We start from the raw sequence: 14353 nt of genomic DNA on the forward strand, positions 1-14353 counted from the left end.
CTATGACGTCAGTACCTCTAGGGGCCTTGTCCGAACAATCAATATCAGGGACTTGGAAACCATCTAAAAGGGCTGTCCGAATAGAACATATATTTTACCATAAAATCCCCGAACAAAGTTGAAGAACTACTCTCTTCATTCTTAAAGCCTCTAAATTGTTCAACTGTTCTTATTGATATATCAATTGCTCAAGGGAGGGAGCAGTCTCACACTGTTGAAGATATCTACTTCAAATGAGCTCTTGGAAGCAAGATAAACCCTTGTAATGACGACACAGAAGAAGCCTGGGGGCTATTGGAGTGAATCCAACCCGGTTCCTACTATACAACAATTTATTGCTGAATTAGACGTCGGAAAGGCGGAAAGGGACAAACGAATTGATGAAGAGACCAGGAAGAACGAAAACCCCCCACCGAGTTCGGCTGTTCCCCATCGGAAGCCGGTTCCAACGCATAAATCGAAGGGCCGGGTAGTGACAGATCCAACCACGGGAGCAGAAGTGGAAATTGATGATGTAGGGAAGGAATTTATGAAAGCTGTGAAGGCTCCACAGGTAATTTCCCCCTTACTTTTTCTTACTTTTTCTAGCAACGAATATATGAGTATAGGAGAACCCTAGACTGACTGGAGATATCTTACACTAGCTGTCTGTCCCAAATGCGAACCTTGGATTACCGACTGTGAGCATATCTTCCCCCGACTTGTTTGTCTTGTGAATTTGTCTAACCCAAGTACTAGTCACTTCAAACCAAACCATCACAGCCTCTGGATGAATACAAGCATACTCAGGATATCGTATCGCCACCAGAGCCGATTGCGACCGGCACTACCAGCGATGTGCCCATACACGGCGAGAAAACCAATATTTTATTTCACCCAACGCCCTCAATCAGCTATGAGCCTATGTTCAAAGTGCTAGAGAAGAGTGCTAGCATTTTATGCTCTATTATCTTTGTTGCTATTTTAGTCGTTGGACGTTTTGCTGGAGGTCAGTTGAAATGGATGTTCCCCCTTTCATGTTGTGTCGCAACAGGTGTATGGCTTTGGACCTTCGACGTTATCCGGCGAGGGCGAACTTTTGAGTGGCATTCGGAGAAGGTTCGTGGACAGACGGTATGTTGGACCCTCCAGCTGTTTGGTTTCTTGCAAAGGATTAATTCTAACAATTTTGTTATTACCATTAGGCAACCGCAAATCTTCTTCCTGAATCTGCGGAATGGATGAATTCATTTGTTGAAGTATTCTGGGGCTTGATCAACCCGGAGATGTTTGCAAGCGTTGCTGACACTATCGAAGATGTGATGCATGCTTCTTTACCAGGAGTAATTGAGAACGTCCGAATTGCTGAGATAGACCAAGGGTCAAATCCATTGCGGATACTCAGCTTAAGATCACTGCCAGATGGGCAATGTTCAGATTTGATTAGCGGTTTGCGTTCTTACAATCTGGAAAATAAGGACGAACAGCAGGCTGCTGCCGAAGAGGACGGAAGCCAGCCGTACAACCTCGAATGCTCATTTGCCTATCACGCTAAACCATCCGGAGAAACGGCGTCCGCGAGAGCGCAAAATATGCATATGATGGTTGTTTTCTACCTTGGTGTTAAGGGATTATTCGGAGTCCCCTTCCCCATTTTCGTTGAATTATCGGAGGTTGTTGGCACTGTCAGGCTTCGTTTACAGCTTACCCCCGAAGCACCTTTCGCCAAGAGCTTGACGTTTAGCTTAATGGGTATGCCACACATCCGAGCCGGTTGCGCCCCCATGGTCAAACGAGGTATCAACGTCTTGAACCTCCCATTGATATCCAACTTCGTAAACTACGCCATCAAAGCCGCAGTGAGTATGTATGTGGCTCCAAAATCAATGACACTTGATCTTGGCATGATTCTTGGTGGTGATGATATCCAGAAGGATACTAGCGCACTGGGTGTTTTCTGGGTGAGAATCCATAAAGCCAATGGATTGAGCAAACAGGATAAGAGGGGCAGCAAAGGTGGTGGCAGTGACCCTTACATCAACCTCTCATTCTCAAAGTATGGGAAACCGATGTACTGTACGAGAGTTATCTGTGACGATCTCAACCCGGTGTGGGAAGAGTCCACGGCACTCCTTGTGACTCCTGAGCTTATCAAGGCTGATGAGAAGCTCAGTGTCGAGCTATGGGATTCAGACAGGAGTACTGCTGATGATATTGTCGGCAAAGTTGAGTTGTCTATGCAAAACTTGCTTCAACAGCCCGGGAAAATGTTTCCAATTACTTCAAAGCTTCAGGGTATGGATGCAGGCACTGAAATGCCAGGGGAGCTTCACTGGGAAGTGGGATACTTCCGCAAACCACACTTCCGACATGCACTTCGCACTGATGGAAAAGATGATTCCCTGCCCAAGGATTTGAAGGACCATCCCGCCCTTCAGGATGAGAAAGGAAACGTTCCTCCACCAGTAGATGATGCGGAGGCAGTTACATGCACTCCACCTGACCCTCTTTGGCCAAGCGGTATATGCACTGTTGTCATTCACCAGGTTGTCAACCTGCAAGTCCAGGATATCAAGGGAACACTTAAAAACAGAAAGGGTAACGAATACACGGCAGCAAGGTCATATGGAGAGAGTACTGGGGAAGAAGGGAAGCAATTTCCTACTAGCTACTGCAGTATTCTCTTGAACGATGAACCGGTAAGTATCATTTCTCTTTTCTGGGTGTTTTTTCATCTGTGGATAAGTAATTGAATGGTGGTATAGGTATTCCGCACTCGAGCCAAAGCTGTCTCCAGTAAGCCGATATTCAATGCTGGAACGGAGAGGTTCATTCGGGATTGGAGATCAGCCATGGTTACTATTACCGTTCGAGATCAGAGGCATCGAGAGCATGATCCTATCCTAGGTATTGTGCCTCTCAAACTATCAGATATACTCCAAGCCAGCTCCCAAGTCACCAGATGGTACCCTTTGGATGGAGGTATTGGCTTTGGGCGCATCCGAATTTCTCTCTTGTTCCGTAGTGTTGAACTGAAACTTCCACCCAAGTTACTTGGGTACGATGTCGGTTGCTTCCATCTCACATCCAACAAGATAACGCTGAAAAACTGCACCTCTCGTGGGAAGCTGAAGATGAGAACTAGCGGAGCTCAAATTTCAATCCCGCGTTCCGCATGGACACCTGATTCAACAGAGGAGGGAGGCTCTTACGAACTTACATCAGAATTAAAGGATGAGGCTGTATTGCCAACAAAGCACCGTTATCGATCTGCAGTAATATTCGAGGTACCGCATAGTTCAGGCACTGCCAACGCTCTCATGTGGCTCCAGAATCTAGTTGACAACGAAGAGACGTCCGTGGACATACCTATTTGGGCCGCAAAGAATTCTGCACGGTTAGTTCAAAACTTCCTTACAGAAGAGAGCTGGGAAGAAGCCAAGACTAGTCCAGGTTTGGAAGACCTTCAGATGGTTGGACGAATGCAATTCAGCTGCCGCTTTGCTCCTGGCTTCCATCAATGCCATGAGAAGCTTGTCAACAATAACGATTCTAGAGAGGCCTTTGAGACTTGGGAAGCAAGTGTGGCGGAAGGAGTTCGAGGAGAGATCCAGTCAGAAGTCCCTCCAACGGTGCAGTTATTACATGTGAAGTCTCTTATCCAGGAACGAGATATCCTCCGTCAAGCCAACGCCAAACATGGAGGGCAAATGTCCAATGATGGTGACCTATCTTCAATTGATGATATCATCCGAAAGTCAACGAAAGAAAACGTCAACTCTCGTGTCAAGGACGAGGAAGCATCCAAAGGCCAGGACCAAACTCCCGAAGGATACGAGAACCAGAGTCGGGGTACGCCCTGCCCAACGACTGCGGGAAGTGCAGATGCAAACCAAACGGTTCCAGCACCCATGATGACGGACGGAGATGGGATAGCGAAGGACAACAATCCACAGATGGTAGGCCACGCGGACGGCCGTGCAAGTGGCCCTGCCGCCGAACCGATTGAGGGGCGCACAGAAGAAGAAACTGCAGACAGAGGCCTAGCTTCGCATGGCCATGATGAAGATGACGGAAGTGTAAGTGACTATGGCGATGACAACACCGGCGCAGCGCCAGTTGACGGAGTTCTCTCAGAATCAAGTCACGAAACGACAGAGGAGCGAAGACGACGAATTGGCAACAAGGAAAACCGACGAAGCGAATGGCGGAAGCACCGTGGCGTGATGCAATGGCGCCCAGCTCGTAATGTCGTCTTTGTAAAACACGAAGCTACGTTTGCGATGAAGAAGGTGAAGGACAAGTTTATGGGCGATATGACCGGCCGGGAGCCAGACATTCGTACCGAAGTTGAATAAGTTGGGGGTTCCTTTCCTCCACATTCTCCCGCCATGTGTATTTAGTTTTACCTACGTCCGGGTCTCGAGTACTTTTTTATCGTGTGCTCTCATCCATCTTATTTTCTATAAATAAATGCCCGGGCTCCTCGTATTCTATCCACATCTCGAAGAAATGCCTGCTAACAAGTTAGTGTATCCGATGAGACGTATCAAAGCGTGCTCTTCCAACGAGGCCATCTCTTCACAAATAACACATCAACCTCTCGTCTTCCTTTTTTTTCTTTTCCTAAACGAGAAAGTTGAGCCGTCTGCAATATGACGATTGACAGCCCTTTTAACCGCACAGACTCTGGACAATCAGCAGTTTCAGCCTGTGGCGGCAAATCTGCTCTTGACCCTCTGCCGTTATTTTATTTTTTTCCCTCCCTTTCCTGTCTGATGTTCATGCTTGATGTTCGAATGCTTCATCCCTGGCCTTGCATGGCGTAGGCGCTTATCCCTATACGCCCCTGTCCCTGTCCGTGTAGCAGAAGGCTGAAACGTAACACAGTCACAAGTCAATTCTGCCTGTTTCCAGTCGAAATAACTTCTCACTCCTCAGCTTCGAAGAAGGATTTCCTTCTGAAAAAAAAAAAAAAAAGCAAGCCAGCACACGCCAAGGGGCTTTGCTCTGCCTTCCAGCTGCCAACGGGAACGCTACTCTCGTTTCTTTTCGGCTAAAAAGCAAAGAAACCAGTCAGCTAAAGACGACGTTCATTCTCCATGCCATCGAACAAGGCAGAAGACGAGTGACTTAGCTATGCGTGTTCATAACCCCGAGCATGAGGTCCAACCGGGTTTGCTATTCTTAGAAATATATATGTATAGAAGGGTGGAGCGGTCAGCGTCTAGATGGTTGCAAGGGCCCGAAAGAGCCGTTGCAGCTCCAACATCTTCCTGTCGACCATGAACGGGTCAGAGATGGGGCGGTCAGACAGGTAATATCTCATTCTTCCCTGTCCTTGTCCGTCTCTAAATATATATGTATATATGCAACGGACGAGGCATGACGGTGAGATGGTACATATACATGCATATAAGCAGGCCAGGCGTGACCCCAACGAACATATGCAGTCGGCGAAGGTCCGCCATTGGCCCCCTTGGAGTCCAAGGGAGATGGCCGTTGTACCGACCAGTGAGACACATCAGATGTCGGAAAGGAGAAACAAGTTGGCTGCCCCCGAAGAATGTGCGAAGTGTGCGAAGCTGTGCGAAGCTGTTCGTGTTGGTTGAGTGGCTGCTCTCTTTTTTTTCCTGATGTCCGGCGATGGTTCTTACTTCTCCACACCACCCTGAAGACTCCTTTTTTCATGTATACTTCAGGCGAATGTTAAGTCTAGTAGCCACACTCGGAGAATAGGCGTGAGTATATCGTGCGAAGGCCGTCGAAGTCGGATGGAAGTCGGAATGACCGCGGAAGTTCAGCGGTAAGAGAAGTTAAACGGCTAGGGATACGAGGAGAAAGCAAGAGTCGAGGCGAACTGTTCTTTAATTCTGTTTGTATATATATATATCTAATATACACTTCTATAGATGTATACATGATGTCATGTATATGTGGATGTATTCCAGAGCGCATGTACATGATTAAAACTGACGTATATAGCTTTATTCTCAATATGTCCAGCTATTGAAAATGTAATATTTGGTACTCGAAAGGGAAACGCTACATGGGTATACAAGCCAAAGCTTCGTTTTTGCTCCCAGACTCCCGCCAATGAACAGCAATAGAAACAAGCAAATTGGGTGATATATTTTTGGCAGTCGTGATATAAAGTGCCTCCTCAAGCAGTGTAGAAGCGAAGTGGAAAGGGAAGTAGCCTATCCGCCAAAGTATATATATATAAATGTATGTATGCATAGGTCGTCACGTTCGTTGGTATCGTTAATGGTGACGGTATCTGACTAGTAATGGCTAGGGTCTAGCATCTCAGTCTCAAGCTCGGCTTGACAACCGGACTCGAGCATATCCCCGAGCGTTGTGACGGTGGAGGCGTCATGTCAGTAAACGCTCGACAAGCATCGTCATTTCTTCTCTCAGCCAGAGGTGTTGAAGGCGCTGGAGGTGTTGCACGGTCGGAGCTTGGTGGGCTGGAGGGCTGGACATAGCCATCTTTGATCGGGCCCAGGGTCCACCGCCATTCTCTCTGGACGGTACGTTGGTGAATGGGTGTCTGAGGGGGGAGACTGTCCTCCCGCGAAGGTAGTAGCCCGTCTCGAACGCCGGCAGCGAGTATTTGTCTCTCGCTTCGAAAACTTTTGTGATTTGCCCGAGTCTGTTTCCTCGTTCTCTTGGGAGACTTTTTAATATTCCCTGACTCGTCTTCTGATAGCGTAGATCCGCCAGAAGCAGAGTCACTTGAGTCCGAGTCTTCCTCAGACGAGCTATATGAGTATGTGCCGAGTGGAGAGCTCGCCCGAGAGGGATTCGTTGACTCGATGTCAGAGTGTTTCGCGGTAAACTTGACAGTTTTTATTACCTCGTCAAGTGGGTATCGATATTTTACTCGCTTTTTGGATGGCGCTGAGATACACATGTTTGAGCTTGGGCTCCCAGGGTATGTTCCCGCAGATACACCAGAGGCTGAAAGGGGCTGTTGCTGCTCAGCCTGGGCAGGTGAAGGGATAGGTGAATTTCTTAGAATGCCCCGAATGCCTTTTGGTAGCTTGTAAGGAGGACCAGCAGCATGGATGGTCCCAGATCTGGCAGAAGATGATGAAGGCGCACGTTGGCGAGCTCTGGAGGGCCCCTTTAGCGGCGAGCGACACATTGGAGAGTTGGCGCGGTGAAATGTTTCGTAGGCGTTGTTGAAGGTGTTCCTGTTAGTCGGAGATTGGCAACTATTACTCGTAACAGCTAGAGATAGCGCAGTCGATGATTTCCCAAAGGTGACTGGCACGCATGACGTTTGTAGGGATAGTTTTGGCCTCTTGTTGATATTGGGACCAACTTGGTTCCGCATGGGAGCAATGGTTGTTACAGGCGGTGCTATCATGGGCACGGCTGGGTATACCGCTGGTTGTGTGGCAACTTTCAGCATATTGGTAGGTCGATGGTAATCTTCAGAGGGCGAGGAGGTGACCGGCGAGTATGCAGTTGCTGAAGATTGAGATGAAGAGCAGGACGCCGGTGAGAGAGCGGTGGAGGAGTATGAAGAGGATGATGAGGATAGCGCAGGGGAACTGCTACGGCCAGGAGAGGTGGCTTCTGGTTCCACTGATATGAGATTGATGGGCTTCTCACAAGCCATCGGCATAGTGATCATGTCTAATCCGGGAGAGGGAGGATGTTATAATTCAAATAGCCCCAAAGAAGGAGGAAAGCCAAAAAAAAAAAAAATAACAATCCACGAGAAGTCTCTAAATCCGAGCGACCGGCCTCGAGACCACGCGAGAGGCGAAAAGCCAGGACAAAAATAGACCGCCCCAAAGAGTTCGCTTCCTGCAACGGAGGGACCCGGATAGAGAGCAAGGAGGAAGAGGCACAGTTAGGACAAGAGTATTGTCATGAGTTGGAAGTTGCCTGTAAAGCACGCGAGAGAAATGTTGATATAGCGGCAGGAAAAACAATATATGACAATGCCAGTTCGAGTGGAGCCATGCATGTTGAGAGATGGCGAATATATGGTGGCGGGTAAATTTCTATTCCTGTGGGAGATTCATTGGGATGTTTGATTCAATAATTGTTTCGATACTGCCTAAGCGATGATCAGAGCATGGCAGAGTAGGGGCTCCGTCTGAGGGGGAGAAGTAAGTAAAGTGAGGAAGAGAGAAAAAGAGCAAGAAAAATTTTTTAGAGAGAAGGTAGTGGGGAAGAGGTAGAAGAAGAATGAAAAAGAAGATGAGAAGCATACAGACTGCAAGTTAGTTGGGCGGTTAGCAGAGACGGTCTCTCAACCGTCAAATGAAATGCATATGTAGGAGAACAAGAATCCTGATCAAAATTATCTCGGAAATTCTTTTCTTTTCTTTTTTTTTTCAGTTTGACAAAGTAAAAAATTAAAAATAAAAGCACAAGATGGAAATAGACACAGAGGAAGCGCCCTCACAGACGAAAGGCACTGGGGCAAGGACAGGGGTTGGTCATGGTGAAGGCGCACTTATCTGCCAATCGTAGGCTAGGGGAGCGAACGAATCATGACGATCGCTAGCGGAGCCACCACGCGCTACCTATTTATATATCGGCACCACTTGTGGAGGTATCCCTTTTTTTAGGCCAGCGTTTCAAAGGCTAACTCATTGGTCAAAGTGGTCCTTTTGATAGACTGGGGAGAAGATCGCAGTTTTTCCGGTAGCACAACGCTTGTGTATCTGATAAAAAACCACTATTAGCATACCTAACATTAAGAGACGAAGAATGTAATATCAGTAAATAAGATATACTCCAGAGATACGAGGACGAGGTTATCTTATCCCCGATCCTTCTTCAGAGATACCACACCTTCCACCATGTTGGGTAGCCACTTGCGGTTCCATCCTTGCAAAATACGAACTCCAGACTCTGCTGCGTAAATACGAGAGAGAGCCCTTAGCCATATGCGTCCATACTCCGTCCCTGCTATTAACGCTCCAGACCCCGTGCATATCCAGGAATTTCAGGAATCATTTTTCTTGCCCTCTGTGTGAGAATAAATTAACTGCCGTATCTGATTCTGATTCTGAGACGGCAGGTCGATGATTGAGGATCTGGCGGGAGAGACTTGGGACGGTGGCACAGGGCGGGGCGATCCGTCCCCATCCACTGAGTTACGGCATTCTTCATGAAGAAAACGGGTGTAGAGAAGGATGGCTCAGGTCTACCTTGGCCCTCATGTGGCCTCTCATTCCTCTCCACTGCGATTGTTCGAGTTGTTTTGTCCTCAAGAAACAGCGTCATCGAAAAGGGCGGACCCAGCACTTATGCTGTCAGAATGCATAAAAAGCGTCATCTGTAACAGGAGAAGCGCGAACGCCACCCGTTACTTTTTTATTCTTCCCACCATCTCCTACTCGTCTGTCAGTCCGCGATAACATCTTCCGAACAACCGAGAACTTCACTTTGTACACAGTATATGGTGTTCATCTTGATCCTTGGTGACCAAGTGAGTAAGTTACTTCTGGCGTGGTTCACCACCCCTCCCCCAAAAATCTGGGCAAGGGCCAGGATCTGTGACAGGTGCGTAAGCTTCACGGACTAGAGGCCCTATCAGGTAAAGGCCTTGAGCCTAAAGCTGGTTACCTTTTGATTTATCCTTTCTCTCCCCCGCCATCTGCATATAATTTTCCCGCACTTATATGTATATGCAGAGCGTGTGCATCCATCTTCTTGGTCTGGAGGACAACTTCTCTCTTTCGGAGTCTCTCCACGGCTTGATGTACCAATGAGGTGAAGCAATCTGCGCCAGGGAAGACCCCATACTATGTATATTCGCAGCATGAGCGAACCTGTTAATATACTGTGAGATGCTCCACTTTCACCCCATGCCTGAACGCTTTCTCTCCGATAGACATCACTCAACAGGACATTTTCTCCTTCATTTCCTTTTGCCTAGGGTCAGCCATGGATACAACTACAGATAGAAAATAAGCACTTAGCTGAGGACCAAGAACTGTTTTGGATAACGTAACAGACTCCGCGGTCTCCAATAAGCGCATGCAATGGTGATATGACAAGTGGTGATGTCGATGGACTCGTTCTTTTTCATTTTGCTCGGTCAAAAGAGAATTTATGAAGATGAAGTCTGTGCGTAATCCAAACTAGGAAAGTTTAGATGTTCGATGTTCTTCTGCACCAGAAATTGAAGTTTCAGTATGGCCTTTACTTCTCTTCCTACGTCCACCTGGCCTGTTGTTTCTACATGTTCGACCCCTATAGACTTGTCGCCGGGAGATAAAACTATCCACTTCACCACCCTGACTTAAAGAGAGAGAGACAGATGGACCTGTCCCTGTCTACAGAACTCCCTGCCTGAACTGTTTGCCCCTTATGGAAGAGAGTGTGATTGGAAGCAGCGGATCTAGGATTAAAAATCCCTCTACCAGGGTTAATTATATGCATAAATCTAGGTACCAATTCGGTGGTCTCGAATAGCCAGAATGAACATATATGCCTTAGTATATGTGCTCTGTACCCATTGTTTACGAATTGATGATATCACTAGACAGCAAGCTCTCGGCCACCTTTATGGCGAAAATCCAATTCCATGCCGGCCCGCCCTTCCTCGACGCTGCTGCCTCATAGCTGGTAGGCCTGGCACTCTTCGGCCCCATCCTTGCCCTCCTGTGCATCATTGTGCAGGGCGAAGTTCGTCCAATGTGTGGAGTCAGCAGGAAATATGTATACTATGTATGTGCATAGTATGGAATCAACAAATATCTACTCCGTAAGTTACTTTCATATTATGCAATGCCATGATCTCCACTTTGTGCACAGCATTAGTTGTCGATCATATCAAGGACTGATTTTTCATTCGACGCTGCCAGCCGCTGTTTTTGCATGGATGGCTGTTATAAGTATAGAACTCGAGTTTTCTTCTTTTCTTTTTCTCCCCCTCCTCATTTGCAGATCAGCAATTCAGGGCAGGACGATCGAGACGCTACGCTCTTTTTATTTTGATGGTCCAAGATAAACGTGTTGGATATTATTAGTATTTGACCCGACCTTAATCTCGGCCCAATGCAACCTCTGAGGACTGAAACTTCCTGTCTAAAAAGTGGGGATGAGCAATAGCCAGCCGTTGAGACGTGGTGATGGCCTTCATTTCCGGGCTATATGATATTACTGTATTGTGCACGGAGGAGTCTTAGTCGTGCGAGGGACAAATCAAGGATAATATGTGGAAGAAACCCCAGTTTATGTCGAGCTGTGCGCAGACCTTGGGGCAGAAATCCTCCGGCGCCGTTAGGAATGGACAAGAGTGGTCATTTTGAGAAGTGGGAATTCTTGGGACCGAATATAACTCCCGATGATATACTCCGTTTTTCTTGAGCTCCTCTCACCCTGGCCCTGCTTATGAGCTTAGCTGCTTAAGTAAGATAGCCTTATTAACAGGTTCAGGTCTTGCCTTCGGCTTTCTCCGTCCATCGAAGGTTTTTCGGAGCTCTTCACGTTTCATTCTGGCAGCAGTCTAAGGGCAACTTATATCTCCATTCCTTGCGTGGCGGACGGGACAACATACCTCTCTCGCCGCCGCAGGGTGTCATCGACTTTCTGGGACATGTCGAAATTAGACAATTGATGCACACGAGTCTCGTCACCCGTCTCGGCACTGCATGAGAAGACGAGGGGTAAAAAGGCATGGGAAGATAGGATTGGATCCTAGACAGATTGGTGAGTAGGGTTACTGTTGATGCATGCTCATTCTATACCGTGGCGTACTGCCCTGCATGTACAGCCTGGCTTTCTGGAATGCTTCAGGTTTCCTCTTTACCGTGGTTGCAACCGGGAACTGACAGGCACACGGTAGTGGAGTAGGCTGGGGGAAAACATCATGGCGTTAACTGTGCAGAAGCCAGGGGTTCCACGAACAGATCATAACAGGGTTATCTTACATTTTGTCAGCATTCCTCATCCTATTCCTCTCCTTTCTTTTTCTCTTTTCTTCTACGGCGCCCTCCTCCCCAGTGTGTTGTCATGTTTTGTTTACCCTCTTTACTTAAAGCTATACACCCATATAAAATTAGCCAAGATCAAGGACGTGGTTTGATGTTTTATTCCCCATGTGGTCAGGGGAGTGAGAACAAGACTTTCCTGTCGCTGCAGACGGTGTGGATCTTATATCTTCATACATCCTATGTACCCAGCAGATGCAATTCCCATGCTGCTTCTTCATTCCAGCCTTCCCCATTTGTCCCTCCCTTTTCCCGAGACATATATCTTTTCCGTGGAGTTTTTATATCCTCGCCCCCGAACAACCTTAACGGCTGTTAACATGTTTAAGACAGGACTACGATTGCTTCTATGCCTCTGTATTCGAGGCGGAGAATCCCGCCCTCAAGACAGTACCACTCGCTGTGCAGCAGAAGCAGATTGTCGTGACCTGCAACTACGAAGCGCGGAGAAGAGGGTTACGGAAACTCCAGCTTATCAAGGATGCCAAAAGGATATGTCCTGAAGTCGTCATTGTGCTTGGAGAGGACTTGACCAAATTCCGTGACGTTTCCAAGCGTCTATACTCCTTCTTGAAATCACTCGTCTGGGGTGACAGGGTCGAGAGATTGGGATTTGACGAGGTGTTTCTGGATGTCACCTCTATGATAGATTACAATCTCCAATGGCTAGAGTCTAATGTTACGAACGCATTCTTCCAGCTAGACAAAGATGACTTTAGTGTTGGGTTCGAGTATGACTCAACTGTATATTGTGGTCCAACATATCCTCCACGGGATAATGATCCACGGCCCGAACGTGTATTACACTCTTCAGACCTTGGACAGAGGTTGATTCTTGCTTCACACCTGGGAAAATATCTACGGAAGCAGCTAGAGGAGAAACAGGGCTATACCAGTACCGTGGGGATTTCTACATCCAAACTTCTTTCAAAGCTAGTCGGAAACATTCACAAACCACGGAATCAAACGACACTCATACCGCCCTACCTGCACGATGCAGACCAGAGTGATAATTATATCACTCAATTCATGGATGGCCATGAAATAGGCAAGGTCCCTGGTATTGGATTCAAAATTGCTAGCCGCATAAGAGCGGCGGTACTAGGTCGTGAAAATGATCTAGAGTTGTACGGAGAACTTAGGGAAGATGACAAAGTTACGGTTAGCACTGTGAGGACATTCCCGGGAATGGCCCCGTCGATGCTTGATAGAATATTATCAGGTGGAGGATGGCCCAGGGACATTGGGGCTAAGATATCGGAACTAATCCATGGTGTTGACTGTAGTGAAGTTGCTACTGCCCGGATGGTTCCTACTCAGATTAGTATTGAAGATTCGTTTCGCCAGCTGGATACACTGGATGCTGTGAAGAAGGAAATGTTTCCGCTGGCCTGTAGCTTGATTCGACGAATGCACACTGACCTGACCGATGGAGAAGAGGATGATGCAGGGAAAGATACTACGAATAATCGGGCCTTTGGGGCGTTAGAGAAAAAGAAACGATGGCTAGCACACCCTAGGACACTACGACTCTCTACACGCTCCAGAGTCCAGCCCAGCAGCACAAATCAAACGCAGAGTCTATATAACAACCGCATCTCCCGATCCTGCCCTGTACCACGATTCATATTCTCCTTCAACGAAAACGTGGACGTCACTGCTGAACGGTTGGTACATGAATGTTTAATGCCTACCTTTCGAAAACTTCATCCGGAAAAGTGTGGATGGAGAATCAGGTTGATCAATGTGGCTGTGACCAATATGGTGGATAGTGCAGGGTCAACGAAGAATAGCGCAGGTCGGGATATCGGAAGGATGTTCGAATCGCAAAATCAGGTTCTTCGAGAATGGAGGGTGGCTGATGCTGGCGATCATGCTGAGGTGGAGAACTCAATTGATGATGCGTGGGAGTATGAAGACGACGATCCTGCAATGGATGCAGGCACTGCATGCACTGAATGCCAGATATGTGGTGCTTCTATACCTCATTTTGCGCTGCAAGCACATGAGACCTACCACTCGATCACTGATTGACACCCGGTGTTTGATGTCTTCTTGTTTAACTGTCTGGTATGGTTCAAGCTGGTTAGTTCACGGAAGAATGGTAGGCTGCATGGTTAGATATAGAGCTAATGGCGATGTCAGCCAGTGAAATGGCAGTAATTAATAAATATCTGCCTGTATCCTATTGATGTTGACAAATAGTCAGTGGCGAGATTGGCAAGAAAATGCTGCCACCGTCAACATCGACATGCCCAATTGAACATCTACCAACAGCCCTAATATCGTGTCTTTTTGGTGTAGAGTAACTGTCAAATGAGACCAGCCGAGCAGGAAGACAGCCTATATCGAGGCTTACAAGTGTAGTTTCCACGAGAGCCTAGAGTCTCATCGTCTGCATCGAG

General features: G+C 47.4%; 3 protein-coding genes across 3 annotated transcripts; 2 read left to right on the forward strand and 1 right to left on the reverse strand.

Annotated features, from left to right (window-relative positions):
• Positions 1 to 265: 265 nt before the first annotated feature.
• On the forward strand, positions 266 to 4337 carry MCYG_06403 (C2 domain-containing protein; the record flags this gene model as incomplete). The annotated part of the gene is made up of 5 exons (XM_002844393.1): positions 266 to 553; positions 739 to 988; positions 1034 to 1113; positions 1185 to 2678; positions 2745 to 4337. 5 exons carry the CDS (start codon positions 266 to 268, stop codon positions 4335 to 4337), a joined length of 3705 nt encoding a protein of 1234 aa, XP_002844439.1.
• Positions 4338 to 6280: 1943 nt separating this feature from the next.
• Positions 6281 to 7609, reverse strand: MCYG_06404 (conserved hypothetical protein; the record flags this gene model as incomplete). Its single annotated transcript, XM_002844394.1, has 1 exon — positions 6281 to 7609. The coding sequence occupies one exon, from the start codon at positions 7607 to 7609 to the stop codon at positions 6281 to 6283; it is 1329 nt and encodes a 442-aa protein (XP_002844440.1).
• A 4218-nt stretch (positions 7610 to 11827) lies between these two features.
• MCYG_06405 (conserved hypothetical protein) lies at positions 11828 to 13982 on the forward strand (the record flags this gene model as incomplete). The annotated part of the gene is made up of 3 exons (XM_002844395.1): positions 11828 to 11893; positions 11999 to 12037; positions 12282 to 13982. The coding sequence occupies 3 exons, from the start codon at positions 11828 to 11830 to the stop codon at positions 13980 to 13982; spliced, it is 1806 nt and encodes a 601-aa protein (XP_002844441.1).
• Between the last annotated feature and the right edge of the window lie 371 nt (positions 13983 to 14353).

This window comes from Microsporum canis, genomic scaffold (assembly GCF_000151145.1).
Source record: "Microsporum canis CBS 113480 supercont1.6 genomic scaffold, whole genome shotgun sequence".
Lineage (NCBI taxonomy): Eukaryota > Fungi > Ascomycota > Eurotiomycetes > Onygenales > Arthrodermataceae > Microsporum > Microsporum canis.